The sequence below is a fragment of the Bacillus rossius genome, chromosome 15 (genome assembly GCF_032445375.1).
Source record: "Bacillus rossius redtenbacheri isolate Brsri chromosome 15, Brsri_v3, whole genome shotgun sequence".
Taxonomy (NCBI): domain Eukaryota; kingdom Metazoa; phylum Arthropoda; class Insecta; order Phasmatodea; family Bacillidae; genus Bacillus; species Bacillus rossius.
Window position 1 is genome coordinate 15,608,512 of NC_086342.1, and position 16,210 is coordinate 15,624,721.

A 16,210-nucleotide genomic window follows, 5' to 3' on the forward strand; every position below is an offset into this window, starting at 1 on the left:
AAACCAAAATCATGATAGATAGACCAGGATTCAAACCCAGATACTCCAAAAATTGTGACCAGTGTGTTATTACAACACTCAACACTTTCCAAACAACAGTACACAATGAACAACTAAATATAACATGTCATCAATAGTAACTAACCACTATGGCACGCTTTCCCAAGAATGTAATTACTGTGTACACAAAAGCCAAGTTAAAGCAAGAAAGATATGTCAAAAATTTAATGGATATTCTTTACAGTTTCCACCTTCAGCCCTGAGTAATTTTTTCTCTCTCAGAAAAATAAAAAAAAATAAAAAGGGGGGGGGGGGGGGGGGAGAGAGGAAGGGGGCTGAAAAAATTAAAATTTTTACACATGTATTAGAAAAAACTTACATTGCTATTTGCTAACACACTGAAATATTGGTTTACAATAGTAGCCATAGGCAACATGGCTTCTCACACACTACTGTCTTCACTGATATTTTACAAATTTTTTCATAAATTCAGGGGAGGGAGGATATCACCCTACCAACCTGCATTTGCCACTGGGCCTTGCACAGGTTAAAATTCATTGTATATAATAACTGTGGTCCACTACAGCATGGCACATGTTCGTGTTCCTGAGAGAGAGCACCATTGACAGAGAACACTGTAGAAATGTTCTACTCCAGTTAAAGTTTAAACAAAAAAGATATACATAGTTTTTAGTTTGTGATAATGTTACATAAACAGATGAAAAAAAATTAATATCTTTTACCTGGGGTAGTCAGTTGCTACTACATTCAATTAAATACCCTGCAATCTACACACTTCCATTTAACAGCAGCAGACTGCTAGTGATCATTAAACGGGCATATGTCCATGAGAAACTTACACACATTACTTCAGTTTCATCTTTTCGGTGCTAACAGGCAACTTACCTTCTGCACAGTCCATACTGAGAGAAAGTTATTAAGTAAGTAACAAATTGATATGATTTATATTACAGAAGTAGCAAGTACTTTCTACGAATAATGATAGTGACAGCATCATGCAGCTTTATGATACTCATTTCATATTGACAATGTAGCATTTGCACACATGGCAATCCTCAAATATTGTACTATAATAGCAGCATGTCTTAAGGAGGCCCTAGACGGTCAATCATTTTGATCAAAAGGTTGCGTCAATCGACAAAGTCAAGATTAAGCCACGAATACGTAGCTACACAAAAAAAGCATAATTTCACTAAATTAATTCACAATAAAAGGAATACTACCTTCCATACAGAAACTCCACTACGAACGAGTTTTGGTCAAACGATTTAACGGTTCACTGATGCGTTTATTGAAGTACATGTAAATTGAGTGAATCAATATTTTGATCAATTGACATCTAGGGTCTTCTTTAATGTGGCAGAGACCGAAACTCAAAAGAATTACCTGCAGCTCTAATTGGAGCGCTGGTGAAACAACGAGTTAAGTACGAAAATTTTGGCAGAGATTATGACGAGAAATTAAAAAAAAAGCGATTAATATTTTCATCATTTTTAAATTATCTATTGTGACTTGCATACTGAATTTGCCTACTAGTAAAAAAATAAAAACTAAAAAAATCCCTGGATGTAGCTGTACACGAAACAATACCTGCTGAAAGCCTTCCGGCATCCCAGGTGGTGGGTAGTTGTGCATGGGAGCCATGAGTGGTCTCGGCCCAGGCCCCCAGTTGTTCTGAGGAAACGGAGGTGCCTCAGGTTGCTGCCAGGGCGGACCTAAGTTTTCGTTGCCTAGCCACGGAGGACGACAAGGCTGAAAGGAAAGGAAAGAAGAAAAAAAAAATCATAGAAAAATTTGTGCGTCACCTTAGGAGTCGGTGGAAGTCTCGGGTGACCTTTTCCGACACTCGTGCTTTCGCCAAGCATACCTACTTCACCTGCCACATTGGGGCGCAAAAACTTCCGTTCTTACGAGAAACCTTTTCAAAACGTTTCGAGAAAACAGAATTTCAAGCAAGCACTTCCAATACGACTGAGCACAGAAGGGTTGTGCCATTTCAGATTTCCTGGTTAACACTTCACTTATTTCCTGTGCACTATTGCTTTCCTCTAGAACACGCCAGACCAATGCTAGAGCCCCGGTTTGAATAAGTTTTTAACAGTTGGTCCAGTTTATTTTTTTAGGAAAAGTAAACGCACACAACCACCTATTTTCTGTTTTCCCAAAATTTGAATGGTCTGCAGCAAGTGAACTAGTGAGCTTCCACCAGCTCTTAATACTATAGTTACACATGTTCTAAATAACTACTCAATTGACATGTTAATTAACTACATTTCAATAAATTAATTGTGAAAACATCACAGGGCTGACATATCAGTTTAAAAATAATAACCGAAGGAAATAATACTTATATATGCAGTTATTTTATACATTCAAGATCGTTATTGCAATTCAAGATAGCTCTGCTTTACTTTCAACATGTATTGTGTACTGCACTGACATCAATTTATGAATTTGTCCTGATCAACTGGAAAGAAGAAACAAGCAAATACATGTATACTGATGTTCGATAATCCAGAAAAGTTGCTAAACCAGCATTGCTGTGGTCCACAATGAGCCCATTTAAAAACTTTTTACTGAATTTGTAAATAATAGCCAATGTGTGAAACTTCTTTCACCAAAACTATATTTTTACAGCAATGATTGTGGTGAAAAATCACTACTTGAATCTTACAAACACCGATTCCTAAATTTTACAGCATCGATGGCAGGAAAAAAATAAACTTTAAATGGCTTTGGGAGGTAGTTTTAGTATGTACTCATTCTATACACGATACTGGGGTTTTTAGCTTTTGTATGGTGTCAGTGTATGGCCACTCTTGCTGTGGCTTTTTGACCAGACTGGTAGAGGGTAGAGCACTTCATTGCCAGCGACACCACAGCATTACCATGTTCAAGTGAGGGTTTTCAGTGAGAATTTCAAATCAAAGTTTTACTTTTATAAAAATTATTTGCAAGAATAAAGTTTGTTTTAAATAGGTTTTGATTAGTAAGAATGCCATTAGAACGGAATGAAATTAAGGGGGAATGTGCATGTTCTCCCCTTAATTGTAAATGATACCTATAAAAGCAAATGAGAAAATAACAAAACTTATTATACAAATAGAGAAAAAGGTTGTATTCCTGCAACTGCTGTAGTTAAAATAATCCTGTTTCTAAGCAATTCTGTCTAAATCAAAACATACTTTAACAAAAACTCAGTCCACCACAAACTGCATTTGAAGTGTAAAATGTATATCTCCGGATAACAAAGTATTTAATTTAACAATTTATTTACAGAATATAATAGTAGTGACAGTTTTAGAGACCAAGAATGAATGACATTCTACTTTCATTTGATTAATGACAACCCTACCATTTCGTGGAAATATTTTACAAACAGGCTAGCTTCTACATACTCAAGAACCAGTCAGCCATTAATTGGCTGCCTTCTTTGTTAGGGGAGGGATGGGAAAAAAAAAACTGTTCCTGTTTGGGTTAGCAATGTGGACTCTTAACTCCAAAACTAATGTCCAAGATTTGTAAAGAACGTGTTACATTATTGACAATCAAATCAGACCCAAGATGAAGGAAACTTAAGACCTATTTTTTTTAAGTGTCGAGCCATTTGGGTCAGATGTAACGCGACACGCCAGGGTCGCAGCCGACCAATGACTGCTCACCTCCATCGGTGGTAACGGAAGCCGATCAGCTCTCCACGGCGGTTCGGTGAACATTTCATGCCACATGAACAGCTTCTTCCGCTGGCTGAAAGAGAACACCCTACGGTCCAGCGCCTTCTTCAGCAAGTCCGTGAACTTCTGGACACACAGCCTCTCTATCCCGGCCGTGCCTTTGGTCTGCAGGTGGCGCCTGTTTTTCTTCTCTGCACATGCAAGTCACAATGCCACCCACTCAAAACAACTATCTGTGAAGCAAATAAAATTTAAAATGTAAAGGAGCAGAAAATTATGAATTTTTACTGTGAGGATTTTCGATCATTTCGGTAAGATTCCCGGCCAAGTAGGAAATTTTTCAAAACTACCTGGTTTAGGATTAGGTTGCCTTTCATCTACATGCTGCAGATGCAATGGCAACAACTGCAGAACACACCTGCCACGAAAATTTCAGGAGTACCTTGTGGCTTTCTTCACCATACTGCTAACTGGGGTCATTGCACAAAAAATTGTGCAAAAAACTCATTAACGAAATTGTGGGACTCATGGTACAGTATATCAGTTTTACACAAACACCACTACACTAAGTAATCTCTAACTGGAAAAAATATGCAAATAATAAATTTTCATGAAAACATGACCCAGATTGTTATGTTTCTTTGACTATGTTATTTAACAAGTTGCATGAGTTAGTATAAACTTTGTATGTCAGCAATTTTCATAAAATAAAAATGACATATTCCTTTAGTATTTTTTACATTTTTGTTTAAATTTATGAATTTACTTGGAAGAAAATTGAGATAAAAAATTAGTTAACAAGAAGGTTCAGGGATAAAAGTGGGTGCAAGTGAGGAATTATTTAAATAGGAAATATTAATTATTAAAATATCTAACAAGCAAGATATGCATATCTGTTAATATTTTAGTTAATGTATGTCTATTGGTGAATAAATTAAATTGGCAAATACTCTGTAATTTAACACTGTGAAATTAAACTGCTTGGCAAAATCAATTCAAAGCCAAATGATACCTTGACCTCTTTTTCTGCTAGGTTGTCACAATACAAGAAATAAATAAAATATATATAATAAAATATAAATAGCAGCAAGCACAACATGAAATTTGTAATGAGTTAATTTCTAAACTAAAAAAATTATTGTATCAATTATTGGCACAATAATAATTTCTTACCTTGAAGCCCAGCTTGAATTTCCAGCAGCAATAGACCAACATCACAGTAATGAAAGATACTTTAAAAATTACATTATTATAGTTACAGCAACAACAAATCATGATATAAAAAATTATAAACCAGTATAACGTAGAAAATGTTATGTGAAAATTGGCGATTATGAGCCATAAATATTTTTTAAGTGTCCTCATATGCTGCAATAGCTGGAGATAGGCATCACACTCATGTGGTGGGGGTAAGTGGCACGACTCAATTTATGAGAACCTATTTAAAACCCCAGTGGCTCTGAGCCGACAATAATTTTGGTGTTCTTATTGCCCAAGCTCTTGTGCATAGCTGTGAAACATGAAACCCTACTTTACCTATTAACACTATATAACATTGTAAGACCCAGCCCTCCCTAGCACACACACACATATATACATAAAACATATGAGCAAACGTTCCACTAAATATTTTTCTTCAGTAAAGACTGCCCAACTAAATTTGCACATCTACAAGGAATTTTGTACGAAAATTTTCAGAATTTAATTAGTTATTTATTTTTGAAGGTTTTTGTGAACGTTGCAACTTAGGTAATCTTTTAGCCTGTCTGAACCGAGTTGTAATAATGTACCAAAGCAGTGGCTAAACCAGGATTATGTTTTGAGAAGAAGAAAAAACTTTTTTTTTTGGTAGTTTCAGCCAAAAAATTATAGTAGCACAATGGCCTAACAAATAAAGACAGTACAAAAAAAAAAGTATTTTAAGTGTAACTACAGAAGCAAAATGCATATTCTATATTGTGGAAGGTTTTCGATATACTGTCCCAAAGCTATTACTTTGTATAAAAGACTCCATTAATGCCACCATAAAATTTTGAGCTAATCAAAGATTGGTAAACAATTAGAGATTGCAAAACAGTAGAATATATATATATATATATATATATATATATATATATATATATATATATATATATATATATATATATATATATATATATATATATATATATATCAAATGTAAAGTTTATACCTGAGCACATTTGCATGCTGGGAAACAAACTCAAAACTCAATTTTTTGTCAGTCACCCACAACGGTTTCCAGCCTGCAGTCAGTGTCAGCCACTTACACTATTTGTGGCCCACCAAGCATTAGTCATTATTCCTTCTCGCTAAATGGAATCTACTACTAGACTAAACCCAGCCAAATTTCAGTTTACAAGCTATTCTTTTCAACTGTTCTTGATTAAAGCAGTTATATTACTGATTTAATGCTCGGTTGCATCTTTGGGGAACAAGAGAAAGTATAAACAAAATACCAATTGGACTACTAGATTGTTAAATGTTTCGTAACTGGCTCTCAATGTTTAAAAGTTTGACCATCAATGATTTAAAGCTTAAATATTGTAAGAACTTTTCAAGACCTTACAAGGTCTGAAAAAACACGTCAAAAGAAATACAGGATAATATTTTACCAAATCATAAAAGCATTTTTCAGTTAAAAAAACTTGGATCAAAACAAAAAATCTATGCACATATACTATGCAATAAAAAATGTAGATACTGTACTCACCTCGTTGTAGTTTAATGACCACTGATGGGGAAGGCAACAAACATGAAAAAAGGAAATTTTCATTAAAACTATATTACTTTAACATATACTGTCATTGATTTCTAATAAAAAACAAACTATGATAGAAGACATATACTATGGAAAAGAAATATATTCATACATTTTTTTTTCTTCAAAATTTAACTCAAAAGGTATGCACTTAACTAAATTATTAAATAATTGAAAATGAAAAATAATACTTTAGCAACGTAAAGTTGTTATTACTTTTGAAACATAATACCCCGTAATACACAAGTATGATCCTTACCTCTCATAAAAACCTTGATAATAAGTTCAGGAATATCATTCATATCAAACACATCTATTGTAGGTTTTAGCGGTGAGAGAAGAATTGATTCCATTTCCTCCAGGCCAACTATTAGGCCAAGAAAATCACCATTTCCTATGGTCTGTAAAAAAATAAAATAATATATATTAATAATAATAAAAAACACACATGTGTCTACCTCAACAAGTATCAATTCAGGGTGGCCACTTTATTGGCAGAACTTAATTCCAGGGTTTTTAAGGTTTTATAAAAAATTTCATAAAATATATAAATTATGTAACTTAGCTAATGATGTTGCATGGTTGCTACGGAAATAGAATCTTAGAATTCCCTGACTTTTCCCTGTTTTCCAGAAATTTAAGAGAAAAATTCCCTGACTTTCTTTTGAAGTACCTACATACCATAAATATTAACGTGCATATGATTAAATGTAATATAAAAATTTCAACATGACGTAAAATAAGTTTTTTTTGTGTTATTTTGACGGCAGAATTGCGAATGTGTTTTTTTTATTTTGACATGGCTGGTGAGAGCTCTTCGACCCATATTGCTGAGTTGAAAACTTTTGTAGCACAAAGTGCAGTACGCAGAATTTATGTTTTTAGCAGAGGGTTTTATATGCTGAAACTGTGGCTCCTTGAGCCAATTCTCCTTAAAAGTAGTTTTCTTCGACATCTCTAAGCTAAAAAAAAAGTACATAACCTATTAATATTTTCAGGTTAGGTTAAAACATTGTTTATGAATTCTTAAAAAAATATAACTACACAAATACAAAAACAATTACAAATTCACACCTAGCAATATAACGGGCCTACTTAGAGAATTACAATAGCAGCATTACAACATGCAATACTCTTACAATTTTACAATGTTAACTAACGATTCTGGGGAAAAACATGTTCAGTTATGCATATTTTTTTAAACACAATGTAAGTGTCATGTAACAGAACTCACGGATTAAAACGGTTTAAAAAAAAGCAATTAAAAAAAGTAATTTAAAAAATAGGTAGAAAAAATACAAAAACATAACCGCACACAAAATCCACGTGTTTTTGTATCAGCTTGGTAGTTTTCAAAATGAGAATTGGTATTGCCTCTTTACTTTATTTTATGATCGCATCAAAAACTAACTTCACCTGAAACAACGCCTTTAAATTCACGTAATAAGCTTTGTACTCATCTTATTCCATGTAATAATAGCCTTCAAAAGATAAACGACGCCATGCCCGTTCTGTAATTCACTGCATGGAACGGAACAAAACACAAAGTCTCAAGGGCAAATTAAAAAGGATCAAAACACGAACAAATGAAGGCCGGGTTCGCTAGTGAACAAATGAGTGCCTGGATTGGCCAGAAGTTATGGTGGGTGGTTGTAACAGCCTTTTGCAACGGACAATCGTAGACCAAGTAAAAAAAAAGTTGCAATTGCAGTGTGCCGTAAACAGCAGCCTTTTAGCGGAGTCGTTCGGTAGCGGTACGAGCGCATCAAAACAAAGCTTTGTTTTAATTATACGAAACTTTAAAATTTCCAGAATTCGTAGAATTTTCCCTGACATTTCCCGGAATTCCCTGAACATTTTAATTTTCCTGACATTTCCCGGTTTTCCCGGTTTTCTAGTCCTGTAGCAACCATGTGCATCAGAGCTTAACCATTTAATATTATGTAAAATAGAAAGTATTGATCTAAGACTATACTACTTCTGTAATAAAAGTGCATTTCCTGAACACAATTTAGTAGCTCTTCAAGGTTGTTTTAAACTATGACAGTAGCAATAAACAGCAAAATTTTATGAAGATGAGAATTTGTTTTGGAGAAATAAATATTTAGGAATTATTTTATTTCATTATTGTTGTGTAATACACAATTTCTATGAATAAAAAAAAAAACACCCAAATCTCTGGTTTTAAAAATGAAAATGACATAAAAACTATAAAACCATAAATTCTTGTCCCTACCAATGCGGTGTTGTAATGTCAAGCGAAGTGGGTTACGTGAAATACGCCAGGTAAACTTTTAACCTTCGTTCTGGCACCGTAAAATTCAGGAGCGTTATTTACGTCGACATGGGGTCATTAGATACAACGTGGGGGTTGACGATGCGAGATTGAAGCCTACGGACAGGGAAAAAACTACAGTGCCACGAGAAAGCCCACCGGGTCCAAATCAACGTCCACCATGTTTCGTCACTTGTGAAAAAACTGTGCTCGATCTTGTCAGGAATCAAACTCAGACTGCCTACGTGAGAGGCGGGGTACTTTACTCCACCATCATGGCCACAGTTATAACAGTAAATGCCATAAAGCCCCTACAGGACAGCTACTGCAACGTTACTGTGATCAGCAGGATGGTATTTTGGCAAGTGTAATAAAAATGAATTTTGGAAAAAATTTTTGAACACCAAGTCAGAAAACAAATATAAAATTACCCCCTCCAGTGCACGAAGCCTCGTCGGTCGCTCGATCAGCTGTGTGATTCTGAACATTATCTTATCACAATCATTCTCCTTGATGTTGAACCTCGCTAGTTTATCCTTGGTGAGATCCAGTATGGCCTCGTAGCAGAGGCCATCAAACACCCAGTGGAAAGGACTGAGGCTCACCGACTTCAGCCACATTGCAACATCTAAAACAAACGAAAACAGCTTAGGTAGAAGGCAAAATAAAAATAAATGTCTTGTTATTTGGATGACAGAGAAATGGTTTATCAAAAGTACTCTACTACAGTGTAACCTCTTTATAACATCACTCGATTTAACGACAAACTCCTTATAACGTCGAAATTGCTTGACTTTGGTTGGTTTACCTTGTTTTCTATACAATAATACACTCTATATAGCATCACGCTCTCTCTATTTAACGACAACAATACAGCATTATAAATCATTAAGCAGTACTTTCTAAGGTGCCGAAGTTGATAAGAACTGCAGCTGTGTACGTTCTTTTGTTTGCAGTTTTGTTGTTGTATTATATAGCACGTGTTTACTTCGACTGACGTACCGGAGATTCTAAGAAATTTTGTCTTTTGTTTTTGTATGATGAACTTGCACATGTTTACCTCGGTCACTAGAATTTTGTCAAGTTGTTACACGTTATCATTATTGCAGTTGCTTACAGACTTTCAAACTGTAAACATGACAAGTAAATGAAAATCTTTGTGTATTGTCGAAAAAGTTTTATTAATACGTTCAATAGAAGCGGTTAGAAAAGATCAGTGATGTTGGAAGATACTTTGGATTTAGCCGCTCTACCGTGTCTACAATACGGAAAAACAAAGAAAATACAATAATTAAAATAAGAAGAAACATAAGAAAATACAATTAAAATATCGGAGCAGCAAAAAACATCAGATGAAGATAACAGACTATACGCATTAAGTGTTGTTATTTGTATGAACATTAATGTTTGTATGTTAAATGTGTACTATATTAGTAAATACATATTATTATAGAATAGTAAAATTATATCTTTTATTTCTCTCCATTAACGACCACTCTCTTTAACGCCAAAAAATGCTCAGTCCGTTAAGTGTTGTTATATAGGGTTTACACTGTACTTGAATTCTTCACTAATATAAAAAAAAAAAAACATAAGATTGTATAGCAAATGACAACATTTAAAAGTTCAGATTTTTCACTAAACAATACATATATACTAAGAAAGCACTTTTAAAAACAGTAAAAAATTAACATAATTACCTCTATACCAAACTATTATTTTACCAACAATTACATGCGACATCATTATAAATTCTGTTCAATATTTTTCATCGCTTCAAATTAATGTGTCTTCATTATTTCTTGTTATAATAAGGTTTATTTATACAGTAATGCTTACTTCTACCTACGGTAGCAGATCATTAAGAATGTCTACATATGTGAAATTGGATTGAAAAAAAAAGTGCATAGCATTACAGCCAAGTCCCTAATTTGTGTTTCATGGACTCGTAAACTTGTTGGCCACGTTAAATTTATTATCACATTTTTATATAAAAAAAACTTATTTTGCATGCTGTTCAAGCATAACTGTTTTAAATATGGTATTACCATCTGACCATGTAAATTAACATAAGTTATTTTATCTGTTGGTTTACAAGAGAAACATCTCAGGCATCAGGCAGAAGCTGGACATTTTCACAGTGCAACACTAACAGCTCACATCATGCAGACAGTATAACTGAACTTCACTTCAACAACAACCAATAATATGCATGCATGTGCAATGTGACTGTGGATCTTGCTCTAATATATTTATGTCACTCTGTCTCCAGGGGTTGGAGGGTAAAGGGGGTAAAATACACATGCGCACATGCGCACATGCGCACACACGCGCGCGCGCGTGTGTGTGTGTGTGTGTGTGTGTGTGTGTGTGTGTGTGTGTGTGTGTGTGTGTAGGGGGATGAAAAGCACTCCCAAAATTTAGTCTGCGTTTGAAATGGTAATTTCATGATTTAAACTAGTTATTGTGTTTCCATTCAGTCATTCCCATGACCATACACATGATGACACTGATGAAATTATAACTTAAGAGAGTTAACTGTCATACAAATCATTAAAATTTCATATTATTTTCATATTATCATCTCTTAAATACCCTTGAATCCTAGTGATAAAAATTAATTTCCAAGACTAAAATATTTTGGCTAAATAACCAATAAACAATATGTAAAGTAAACCAATTAAACAAAATACATACATATTTTTTTTTAAATTTAAGTATGTCAAATACATACAAATATTTACTTCAAGCCTATTTAAACCATTAGCTATATTGTAATTTAACATTTTTAATTTTTTAAAATTGTTTTATTGAATAATAAACACAAAAATCATATTGACGTTGACCAGGGCTATGCCCCCCCTAAGCCCAATGAGCCTCACGTCGCTGCAGACCCCCTCCCCCCCCACAAACACCCTCTAGTTTAAACCTCCCGCCAACAAGTGTGTGTGTGTGTGTGTGTGTGTGTGTGTGTGTGTGTGTTCGGCCCCCACCTAACTTGAGCAGTGGAGACTTCATATTTTTAAAATAATGTAGTTAATAACTAAATAACTGTAATATGTAATACATAAGTCCAAACTAACATAAATATAATTTTTAAAGGGTTTAAATATGTTATGTTTAATTGTCTGTTATATCAATCTTCTAACGGTAAATTCAGCACTTCCTGCAGCCATGTACACGCATGGCCCAAGAAGTCTCTTCCGTACACCATACGGGGCAGGACGCATCTCAGCACCTAGTGGACTTGAACTATTGCTCTTAACTGATCTGTTATCATCCGCTGTCGTAATTATTTTAAACCTTTTTTTTAATTGACCTTCGAGGCCTACCCCGGCGGCAGACTGCGTAACTTAACTAATTAAAGCTCCCCCGGAGCATTTTGCATTATTCGGCGAGCTTGCACCTTCGGGGCCAGTCCACTGCGGTGTCCTGGCCAGCATGAAAGCTGGACTATTTGCTGTTTTCTGTACAGCAATAAAACCTAATATTCACCGGAATCGTTGCACTCAATTCTCGACCACGAGCTTTCCAGTACAGAGATGGAGGTGCGTGGGACGTCTCAAGACCCCACAAGCAGTTGTCTTTGCCGGTAACATAGAGCATAGAGTAAGTAAAGGGAGAGGCGCCACTCCCATAGTAATGATCGTTTACTTAAATTTGTAAACAAAACCCTTGCGATCATACCATTTCTTTGCAACTTGACAACGAAAAAATTACAGCCAGATACAACCTGAGAAAGGTTTAGCGTGTGAGAGTTGGCACCTTTGTAGTCACCATATTTTATATTGTTTCGATAAAGGCTACTGATATTGTAAAATTGCTTTATGTTAGTCCTTATAATGGGACGTTAAACTATTTCCGTAATAGAAAAAAAATTGGTTCAAGGTGGATTTGAACTCGCGACCGGTAGGCCTGATACAATTACAATTGAATATACCCGACGCCTTTAAGGCTAAGATCCTGAGTTTCTCGCGAGCGGGCAAAGACACGCGTAGTTATCTTTGTCCTCAACAGAGCGCATTAGCAGTACTGTTGAACGATGTAGCGACGCGCGGAAAAAGGAGGGGGGTGGGCAAGAGGACGCTGTTCTCAGAATTCTTATCGCCCAGCGGGGTGTCATGTTTACGACTGGTCTTGGAGAGGGGGGTGGGGAAGGGTGTACTCTTCCTCGGCTAGCATTAGATTTCCAATCCCTTTGCCTATCTGTCCCTTTCCCATACACCCATCCAAGACTACTCGATCCTCAACAAAGCGCAAGAGAATAAATATTACTATTTTTGGTACATTTCAGTTAGAAACCCGTACGTAACCGAGTGCAACCCAAGGTAATTATAATAAATATTAATTTGGTGCACTACACATATACGATATACGAATTGTATGTTTTACTGCGGTGATTATGTGGCCAAAACTATCAAGATTTGGTCTCTTTTCCAAGAACGCTCGTTCACAACTAACCGCTACATTCAAATAAGTTGGCCAGTAATGTAGTTTTTCTGCCCCCGTAAAAAATATAATAATAATTTTTAACTGTGTACTATAAAGGTTTTGCGCTCCTACAAATTTTATTTCTTTACACATTTTGTCACAGGTGTGTGCGTATGTGTATTACACAAACAGTTGAACGTTGACCATCTAATAGCATGACGTTATGTTGCAAAGCGGTATTATTTGCTATATTTGATATCTCATTAGGACTGTATTTTTCTTTGCAACTATATATACAGGTGAACTTCTTATACTATCGGAGAATATTTTGTAGCTGAATATCTGTCTTCAAAATATTGCAGGTTATTGCATTAATTTTAGTGTTTTAAATGTATTATATTTTTAAGCATGTATACATGAGGCTAGAGCTAGAAAAATGTTTGGTTTCCGTTTTTAGCTGACCTGCAGCTTATGGCTTTTGATTACACTTCCTTTTTTTATATGTGATGTTTAAAAACGATGTTATTTGTAAATGTCCTGGCATTCGTACTTCTTGTAAAAAAACATAATCATATTTTCGAAAAATAAGCTATCATTTAGTAATTTATTATTGCAATATAAATACGTGTGTATGCCAGTCGCGTCTGGCGAAATGAGGAGCTCCTTCACGCTATCCCTACTGGTGACGTCAAGCATCACTGGTAGTTCGTCTTTTATGTATGAACTGGAAGTCAAAGAGGCTCGAAATAAACATCAGTTGTAACTAATAATAATTTAATTCTGAAAGGGCCACATACACGAAGAATCGCCTTCTCTACGCAATCAAACGTGTTGGAAGTAAAATATCTAAGGAGTAGGCTACACGTCATAGGTTGTATAAGAATATTTCGAAGGGAGCTAACCAAAGGATATTTTATCGTGCATACAGATAAAGTGATATTTTAAGAGTAGTAATTCCCCCCCCCCCCCCAACACCACCCACAAACTGACGGATTTATTGACACATCCGTACATAAAAAAACACTGCTCCAGAATCTGCACCTGAATCGTCTTAGTGGGGAAAAGGTGTACATAAATTACGATCACTGACTGAGGTTATACAGAAGGTAATCAACCAGAGTAAGTGATTAGGAGCAAGGAATACTAATCCAATAAATATGCCATTGATATAATTTAATGATAATTTTTACTCACGTTTTAGAATTTGATATTGCTGAATAGCAAATTTACATTTTAAAATATTGTAACAATGAAAAATTGCGAACCAATAAATATTTTTTGCTGAGTGTATAATTTGATTATGTCTTAAGACAAATAGAAACTAGATATTATGAGTACAAAATATTTGTAAGTAATAAAAATTTACATAATAAAATACTTACATTAATACAAAATACAAATATTTTTCTTAGATATACAAGTATAACTTCAATTCATTTTCGGCCAACGAACATAAAGTTATGCTTTGGGCCCTGATAATAAATAATACCTACATAATTACATTTTCACTTTTCACCAAAAGTACATGAGGTACAAAAGTCAACAAACCTTAAAACACAATAAAAATATACCCGGTATACATTATATTTTAATACAAACACCAATACAATACTAATTTTAACTGAACATTTTTTGGAGGTATGCATAATTTTATTAAAATTAATCAGAAAGTAATGCAATTACATGTTTACAACCTTGCGTACTTCACTTGCCTTTGACGAATCCGGATATGTTCAATGTTTAGCCAGCCGAAAAGGATGTTTGGATTTTATTTTTAAACACATGTGAAATTAGTCCTTTCTTTTACCTAACACTTCATCGCTGTCACGTGAATTTAAGGCATCTTACATTATTATTGTACTTTTGTTTTGTAGTAACGATCGGTAGGCTAAATATATACATGTGTTTGTTGAAACTTCGTTTTAAACATCCATAAATTAATTTTGTCAATTTATTTATTGATACCAGTAAAATACAAAATAAATGATATTTATTTTACGACCTCTTAAATTATTTAAATGATATATAAAATATGACCAAATTTTTTTCAAATGAAGACGTATTTTCAACTGGAAGTACGCGAGAATTACACAGATTCATTTACTTGCGTATTGCATAGCATACTTCACGTCCATTTCTGACAGCCTTGCGAAGTCACTTCCAAAGTATCTACAAGTATATTCTTCAGGCGAATTCTGACACGGCATTATAATCTTCCATTATATCTAGCAGACGTGTTCTTACATTTGCTTGGAGTTTTCAATTATTTTTTTGAAATAATAAAGGCAATTTTAAAGTTTAACTCCATTTCAGAAACACTTACGCAATATATTTGGTGGTTCTCTGTAGTGGGTTGGAATTTTTATAGGCCAGTGTGTGAGCGAGTGAATTACTTTTTGCATATTCGAGCAATTCAAAACTTAGGCAATAAAGTTTAATTATAACAATTTCACGTAAGCTAGAAAGCTCAAAGGCTGGTAAAACAATATAATTTTATGTCATATAATTCTACATCAATTTCATCTAAGTATAACACACTCATTTAAACACATTTTATATACATAATAATTTTACTTCAGCAAGGTCTTCGGTTTCTTGTAACACAAATAAAATTACCTAAAAAAATTACTAGACATACTTACAAAAGTTTTTAGATTGTAATATTTGCCAAATAATTTAAATAAATCTAACTGAAAATGTAAGAACACAATATAAAGGTCTTTAAAATTGTATTTTGGAAAATTACCTGAATGTTTATTTGCTAAAACTCCTCATTTCACTTGTTCAAAAGTATTTACATGTATACATATGCGTGCGTGTATGCGCGCACTTGGAACTTATGTTTCTTTGATCATTTATAGTTGCAAATAATGTAGTGGAAGTTAAATTGAAAAATATATAATTCTTTCTGGCCAATATTTGTTTACAAACATAATTTTACATGACCCCAGAAGAAAAATTAAAAAAAAGAATCGCCACTGCTTTGTAATTGTGTTTCTAACGAACTTGTGTAACCAACGAAAATGTTTA

General features: G+C 34.3%; 1 protein-coding gene across 8 annotated transcripts in view; it reads right to left on the reverse strand.

Annotated features, from left to right (window-relative positions):
* The window catches only part of LOC134539463 (uncharacterized), a 58,634-nt gene that overhangs the window by 7,150 nt on the left and 35,274 nt on the right, over positions 1–16,210 (reverse strand). For all 8 annotated transcript variants that reach the window (XM_063381519.1, XM_063381516.1, XM_063381515.1 and 5 more), the window contains 5 exons: positions 9,181–9,377; positions 6,734–6,875; positions 6,427–6,447; positions 3,684–3,886; positions 1,612–1,773 (listed from right to left, as the gene is read on the reverse strand). In XM_063381519.1, coding sequence (XP_063237589.1) covers positions 1,612–1,773; positions 3,684–3,886; positions 6,427–6,447; positions 6,734–6,875; positions 9,181–9,377 — 725 coding nt within the window. The remainder of the gene's footprint in view (positions 1–1,611; positions 1,774–3,683; positions 3,887–6,426; positions 6,448–6,733; positions 6,876–9,180; positions 9,378–16,210) is intronic.